The following is an 8,157-nucleotide window of genomic DNA, read 5'->3' on the forward strand; positions in this document are numbered from 1 at the left end:
TTTTTTTTTTTTTTTTTTTTTTTTTTGGTTTTTCGAGACAGGATTTCTCTGTATAGCCCTGGCTGTCCTGGAACTCACTCTGTAGACCAGGCTGGCCTCGAACTCAGAAATCCTCCTGTCTCTGCCTCCCAAGTGCTGGGATTAAAGGCGTAGACCACTACTGCCCTGCGTCCCAGTACTCTCAAACGGAGGGAGGCAGAAGGATCAGATCAAAAGTTTGGGGTTATCCTAGGCTACCTAACTAGTTTTAGGCTAGCCTAGACAACATGAAATGAAACCCTTTCTTGGGGAGGAAGGGGCGTTGTAAGTGCAGATGTGAGTGGATCTGGGAATCTGTAGACCTGGCTGGTGTAATCACCTGTATAGACTCAGAGGAATGAATGGTTTGTGAGGTGAGATCAAGGGCAAATCTCAAGCCAGCCATGTTCTTGACTCAGCCTTCATGGGCCGTGATCTCAGGGCTACATAGCCCCCTCCCTAGTGTGCTTAAATTATCCTGGCTGTGCTAGCTGCTGATTTAGCTGCTCTTGGGGGTCCTGGAATAGGGTTCTGTTCCAAAAAGTTCCCAGAGGGTAGAAAGAACAGCGGGGTGGCCTACCTGTCTCCTGCCTTCAAGAAAAAACCCGCTGCACTGGTCCTACAGGTCAGCTGGAGCGTGTGCATTCCTCTCCCACCCCCACCCCCCAAACTTAATCTTCCAGAAGGGCTGTCTGGAGCGGGCACAAAGTAGACTCCTCCCGGAGCGCAAAGCCGTCTCCTCCAGGCGGAGACTCCCCAGGACTTACTGTGGTAGCAGATGAGAGTGGTGACCAGGGACAGCAGAAGGAGCCCGCAGATTCCGGCCAAGGGTGCCCAGATGTAAATATTACAGGCGAAGTCAAATCCCGTCCCCTCCACTGACGAAATCCGAATGAATGGAATTTAGAAACCAGCTGGGACAGCCCCCAACCCCGCCCCCAGCACTTCTCCCGGTCCAGGTCTCCCTCCAAGATCAGGATTTTCCTTGGCAAGTAACATCCCCACCCCCAGCCCCCAGGCTATCTGTCTACCCCAATCGCGGACCATGAGGCCACCTAACCTGAGCCACCCGCCCCGGGCCGGCAAGTTTCTGGTGTCAGGGGCGGAGATGTCCCGGTAGTGGGCACCGGTGTGGGAGCTCGCGACACTGGCTTGGTAGTAGTAGAGTGCACTGCAAAAGCAACAGGGTGCCTGCGGGTCAGGCTGGAGTTGTGGATGCAGCAGCCTCTTTCCGCTTAGCCTTTACCCAAGAAGGAGCCTTTTCCTGGCTTTTAACTAGAGGAAGAAGGGACCCCCGGATCGTGCTGGGCCACTCCGCTGCTCGCACACGCGGAGCCAAGTGTGATTTGGGGCCAGTGCGCCTAGACCAGATCCAACAGCTAAGCGGCTGCAGCCCTCCACCAACCCAAAGCTGGAGTCAATACAAGAACTCTATCCTGGAGCCTACAGGGGCAGAATCACACACACATCCAGACTCCAGGGGGTTAAAAGTCACTTCTAATCCTACCCAGCACCTCAGCCGCAGTTTTCTGGTCTGTAAAATGGGAACAGTGTAGAAGTAGCCTCCAAGAGACCCCAAGAGATTTAAGAAGAGGGAATCTGTCTGTAAAACATGTTCAGATGTGACTCCTAAAATCCAAGGGAAGGGACCTCCACTTCCAAACCTTTCTGAAAGACCGGCACGAGAGGACTGAAGTACATCACTAAGTTGCTGGTGACTGAGCAGAAATAATAGCCTTGGTTTTCCTCGACGAACTTGTTCAGGGTGAGGATGTACTTTTGGGTGTCCTCCCTCTTGGCAGAGAACAGTTTCGGATCCAATCTATCGTTCAGCTTGTTCCCGGAGAAGGACGAATAGGCGATGAAGATGGGCTGGGGGAGTTTGGAGCTGGAGTTCTGGAAGAGCCAAGAGCATCCTTGCGAAGTGGTCAAAAACACTTCACATGTCAGCTCCACCTTCTGGCCAACTTTGGCGTCCATTTTCTTTGGTGACATTCGGAACTGTCCTGAACTCTGGAGCCGAGTGACATCTGCAGGTGCCAGGTTAGGAGACTGAGTCGGGAGTCCCCGAACCCTTGATATGCTCCAGCCCCTGCTCTCCCCGGGATTATCAACTCACCCAGCAGTAGCAGGTTCAGCAACAGAAAGCAGGTCAACCGTGAGGCCATGATATGCTCCCATCAGCACCTTAGGTCAAGCTAGGGCTCTAGGGGAGGGGCCCAGGAACAGGGCGGGAAGTGCGGGGAGGGGGGCGTGGAGGGTGAGAAAACTGCTCCCTTAGCCCGCTGAAGACAGAGCTGACTTCGTATTTGAGGATATGATGTCACCCAAAGTCCCCACCAAAGATTGTTAGCCTCCTTTTCTCAGTTATCACCTTTTAGGGGCCTGGGAACTCAGAGAGAGAATGCAACCTTGCAGAGCAGGTGAGGGGAGTTGAAAACTGAGATTTGGGCGAAGAGAGAACACTTGGAAAGGGTCTTTGGGAATTAATTGTTCTTCTGCAAGAATGGCTGAAAGAAGGAGAAAGATTAAGTCTTAATAAAATGAGAGTGACAGAACATGAAGGGAGAGGAGTGTCCACTCTCCTCTGTCTTTTTCTCATAGACAGGGTCTTGGGTAGCCAAGCTTGCCTCAGACTCACTTCACAGCAGAGACTGGTCTTGAGTTCCAGACCCTCCTGCCCTTCCACTTCTTTTGCTGGCAATAGTGTCTTTTTGCTTCTTGTCTGGAAGTTAAGTAGAAAGAGAATTTACAGCAATTCCAGCAAAGCAGGCTAGACGTTAACCAGAAGGGCCTTACACCTCCCATCAAGGGGACTTGCAAGGGGGCAGTTCAATGGGAACCTTGAGTGGCACTCTGAGCTGCTGACAATATCCAATTGGATGGTGCAGCTACATACCTTGACCATCATTCTTATCCAGGGGATCTGACAGCATCACCCCATGACCTGCACAGCTAGATGAAAGCAGCTCCCTGACTTGATTAGGGACTAGCCTTGGGTAGGTGCTGGCTCCACCCAAGTCACTGTCCCTGGCTTTGCCATGCACCTGCAGCCACTGCCTCGTAGACAGATGTTTCCCTTGTTGCTTACTTATGCCTGTGTTTCCAAGCTCTTGCTGCACACTGCCTGGCAAATGCCAGGGCTCCTATCATCTGACTTGGGGTTTTGACTTTCTCTGTTGCTTGTATGCATGTGTGTGTCCTGGGTGAATCTCTGTCCCTGGCACACACAGACTTCATTCCTTCTTGCCCACTACCATCCTGAAACCTGCCAGTCTCTTGATTGTCCATGGCTTGCACTTAGTGGGGCTTTCCACTTAGAATCCCATACAGGGTGCAGCTCACGCATTACTGCCTGATTCTAGTTGGAGGTAGGTTGCCTGGCATTCTCTACCCCACATCTGAGTTCTGCCTAGTGGCAATCTGTTTGCCAGAGCCTCCACGGTGCTGGGTATGGCCACCATGTCCAGTTTCCACAAGCAAGTGTTGGATGGAGTGTGTCGCTGATGTTACATCCTAACTTGTGTTTACTGAGCTGCACCCCTCTGAAGAGGCTTGCCTTTTGTTGTTGCTTACATTTGATGACAAGATCTCAACTCTGTAGCCTAGGCTGGGCTGGAACTTACAATGTAGTTCAAGCAGGCCCTGAGTTCATGGTAATCCAATTAAATTAGCCTCCAGGGTGCTAGGATTACAAGCTTGAGCCACCAAGCGCCATAATGGCTGATATATACGAACAAGTATTGGGTGAGCTTTTAGAAACTGCTTGGTCCCCATGCTCCGTACTCTAAGAATACCCGGATGCGGACTCTAATATTTTATGTTTAGAGTTGTTTAAAGTATAATTTAATGTAGTTTATTATTATTTGGTGTGAATGTGTGTGATGTGTGTGTCTGGGAGGGAACATACATGCCACAGCGTGAGTGTGAAATCAGAGAACAGCTCTGTGGAGTCAGTTCTCTTCTCCCACCTGTATAAGGCTTCTGAGGATGGAACTTAGGTCAACAGGCTTTCAAGGCCAGCACAGTACCTATTGTGGCTTCTAAAGTGGCTTCTTAAATTATAAGAGTAATATATTCCTGAAAAAAAAAAAGGTACACACAGGGCTGGAGAGATTGCTCAGATGGTCAAGTATGTGCTGTGAAAGCATGAAATCCTGAGTTCGGATCCCTAGCACCCATTGCCAGGAGGAAGAGACAGAAGATGCCTCAAGCAAGCTGACTAGTTAGACTAGCAGAATTAGTGAGCCATGGGTTCAATTGAGAGAACCTGTCTCAGTGTATAGCATGGAGAACAAGATATCTACTTTGGGCCTCCACACTCTTGAGCATGTGCACCTGCAACCCACACTTGTGCACCCCCACACAGACACACGTGCATACATATAAACAAGTGTAAGTTTTAAAATGCCAGACAGTGCAAGAGTAAGTACAGAGAAAGTCCTCTGTCTCATCTCTCCTCATTTGTCCTCAGTTCTTCAGATAAAACCATGGTAACAGTTGACTGTATCTCTTAGATCTTATCTGGGCACAGATGTTTATCATTTCAAATCATTTGTCACAGGGGTAGTGTTCCAAAATCTATTTTCACGTTTCCTACTTGACAATAGAAGAAAAGCTTTTCACACTAGCAGTTGGAGACCCACTTCATTTCTTTGCATGATGCCTTTCACATAGCTGTTTAGTTTACTTTGTTTTATTAGTAGGCCTTTAAGCCAGTTCCCATTTTAATAATTACTGTACCATCAAGGCTGTGCTATGAAAAGATACATTATTCCTGATACACTGTATCACTGAATTCATAAAGTGCACATAACACTTTCAATTTTGAAAAGATACATTTATTTATTTAGTGTGTGTGTGCACTAATGAGCCTCAGTACTACAGGTCAGAGGACAAGTTATGGGGCTCCGTTTCTTCTTTCTCCTATGTGGTCCCAGAGATTGGGGCTCCGTTTCTTCCTTCTCCTATGCTGGTCCCAGGGATTGAACTCACGTTGTCAGCAAGTCGCTTTACCCTTGTAACTATCTCACTCATGCCTCACATAATGCTTTCAAGTGGAGGATGAGCGAATTAAAGAAGGGAAAACCTTTGTAATGACCAGCAAGTGTATATGCATGCCTGTGTCTATAAGCATATGTATAGTGTGTGTATATGAGTATAGTGTGTATGCATGCGTGGATGTGTATGCACATATATTGTATATGTGTGTGTAATATGTATATATATTTTGTGCATATGGTGTGTGTGTAGTATGTATATATATTTTGTGCATATGGTATGTGTGTGTGTCTGGATGGAAACACACAGTGCTTCTCTTAACTTACATGAATGAGGATAACAAGGAAGCAGGTAGGTTTAGGCCACCCACACAGCAAATCTTGTTTTACACAAGAATCTCCCATTTTACCTGGTCACTGCTCCTCCTACAGGAGGATGTTCACAGGACTTACTGGCCAAAGTGTACAGTCAGGAGAACATGAAAGAGGATAGAAAGACACAAAAATATGCCTTTTCAGATGAGAGCCACAGTCAATCTTCAGTTATGTGGACCCCCTTCAGAACCAGGTCCCCAAGTAAGATGATGGGTAGATTTGGAGTGAAAATGGCTATTCCATTTCAATCTCTGTGAAGTGAGCTATAGCTAGTGTAGGGGTCTTCAAGTCTTGCGACTAAGAAAGCTCAGCCATGGGGGTGCCATCCCCTTTGTACAGAGCATCATGGGAGGTGAGGGGAATGTCAAAGCAACATGTCAAACCCCCCAAAGAGGTTCTGTGACCCCAATAATACTTTTCACAGAAGCCGGTGGGTTGTCAATGTTAACCACAATGACATCCGCCCTGAAACAGGCAGCAGAGCTGATGTGACTGCACATGTTCTGAGATGCTTGCTTTCTGTAGCCCAGGTGTGCAGGCTGGAGTTATGCCTATCCATCATAGCAACTGATCTCCTGCAACGTATCCTGTGATACTCTCATGGGGTAATTTGAAGAAAGGGCTGGCGCAAAGAACAATGACTGTACTCTGTCACACAAGTGTCTCCTCCGGGTTTTAAAGGGCAAATTCTCACTATGTAGCCATGGCTTGCCTGGAACTCCCTCCTTATGTAAACAAGGCTAGCCTCAAATTCTTAGAGATCTGCCTGCCTCTCTGTTTCAGCAGTGTTGAGATTAAAGCTATGCACCACTATAGCTGGCCCTTTCTTTCATAAGATATGATAGAATAGATAGCAGTAGCCCTTTGAGCTGGTCTGAATGAGAATGAGCCCACCTGCTCATTTGTTTGAATACTTGGTCACCTGTTGGTAGAACTGTTTGAGAAGGATTAGGAGGTGTGTTTTTTTGTTGGAGAAGGTGTGTCACCGCGGGAAGGCTTTGAAGTGACAAAAGATTTCCCAGTGTGTCCTTTCACTCTTCCTCTTTGTGGATCAGGATGTGAGTGCTCAGTTACTGCCCCCGTGTCATGCCTGCCTGCCCATCACTACACTTCCCATCATGATGGCGATGGACGCCTGTCCCTAGGGAGCTTTGATGCTCCCCTCTGTAAGTAGCCTTGGTCATGATGTTTTATCACAGCAATAGACAAGTAAGGCACCCTGGGGTGAGCTTCATCCTTATGCTTTTAAAACATGAGAGTGAGATAATTTTAACTTACGCGAGTCGGAATTACAACAGAGAGAAAGACACTTGTCATCCGGGCTCTTGTGCCGCAGACAGCCGAGACAACCTGGAACCATGACTCTGAAGTTGCCCACTGCTTCCCTCAGGGATGGTACAGGCAACTCTGCAGATATCAGGACCTCATTTGAACTCAGTCACAAAGATCTGTCAAGAGGTTCTGTTACATCTAGAAGATACTGTTTCAGCAATGTCTGGCTCTTAGGATCTTTCCTTCCTCTCTTCCACGACACCCCTTGATGCTTGTGGGGATGGGGCGTGATGTATTGGTCCCATTTATGGCTGGGCACGCCACAGTACCCTCAGTATTCTCCGTACTTTGACTCATGAGCATCAGTATCAACTACCTTCCGCTGTGCTAGCTTCTTTGATAATGGTTGAGAGCTGCATTAACCTACACATTCAATTTTCTTTCCAGATGAATAAAATTCCATTGTGTGTAGATACCACATTTTCAGTATCCATCCATCCATCAGTCGATGGGCATCTAGGCTGCTTCCTAGTCTTCTCTATCATGATCAGACAGCAGTGAACATTGATAAGCAATGTCTCCACAGTAGGATATATCATCCTTTGGGGAAATTCCCAGGAGAGTATAGCTGAATGTGATGGCTAATTTTGGTTATCAATTTGACTACATCTGAAATTAACTAAATCCTGGTAGATGGACACACCTGTGAGAGATTTTCTTGGTTGGATTACTTGAAGTGGAAGATCCATCCTAATCCAGGCCATACCTTTGGGTACAGCCCACATAGAAGAACATGGAAGAAGGAAGTTTTCGCTTTTTTGCCTGCTTGCCCTCACTCTTACTGGCAAGTTCATCTATTCCATACCTTCACTGGTATTCAGGATTCTAACATGATCTGAAAACTCACCACTCTCTAGGTCCTCCCTGGGATTCCAGCATCAGATTGGGAGTGCTGAGACTCCAGCCTCAGGGACTGAACAACTGCCAGATCCTTGGCCTTTCTGTCAGGAGACAGCCATTATTGGGCTGCTCAGACCATGGGCTATAAGCCACACTAACATATCCTGTATGTATGTGTGTATGTATATGTGTGTGTGTATATGAATGTATATGAATATATTAATATATGTAAATATATATGAATATATATGTATATGTGTATACACACACACACTTTAATTCTAACAATTGTTCTTTTAGAGGCCCCTGATTAATCCCTAATACACTGGGTCACATAGTGGTTCTATTTCTAGCCTTTTGAGGGATCTTCTAACTGATTTTTATAGTAGCTGCATCTGTTAGGAACCAACAACACGTGAAAGTTTCCCTCTCCCCACATCCTTGGTAGCATTTGTTGTCATTCTAACTGGGGTGAGAGAAAATCTCAAAGTAGTTTTAAGTTATATTCCCCTGATGGCTAAAAATATCTTTGGCCATTTATATTTCTCCTTTTGAGAACTCTGTTCAGTTGTATGAACTTACAGCAGCTGTG

The 8,157-nt window shown here is 46.9% G+C and overlaps 1 protein-coding gene across 1 annotated transcript in view; it reads right to left on the reverse strand.

Annotated features, from left to right (window-relative positions):
• Window positions 1-2,683, reverse strand: part of Cd8a (CD8a molecule) — a 5,225-nt gene extending 2,542 nt beyond the window's left edge. Inside the window, exons 1-5 of the mRNA XM_028762404.1 lie at window positions 2,660-2,683; window positions 2,138-2,528; window positions 1,683-2,048; window positions 1,079-1,189; window positions 786-896 (exon numbers count right to left, since the gene is read on the reverse strand). Coding sequence (XP_028618237.1) covers window positions 786-896; window positions 1,079-1,189; window positions 1,683-2,048; window positions 2,138-2,186 — 637 coding nt within the window. The 5' untranslated portion in view covers window positions 2,187-2,528; window positions 2,660-2,683. The remainder of the gene's footprint in view (window positions 1-785; window positions 897-1,078; window positions 1,190-1,682; window positions 2,049-2,137; window positions 2,529-2,659) is intronic.
• Window positions 2,684-8,157: the final 5,474 nt, after the last annotated feature.

The sequence above is a fragment of the Grammomys surdaster genome, unplaced genomic scaffold, assembly GCF_004785775.1.
Source record: "Grammomys surdaster isolate TR1022 unplaced genomic scaffold, NIH_TR_1.0 133, whole genome shotgun sequence".
Lineage (NCBI taxonomy): Eukaryota > Metazoa > Chordata > Mammalia > Rodentia > Muridae > Grammomys > Grammomys surdaster.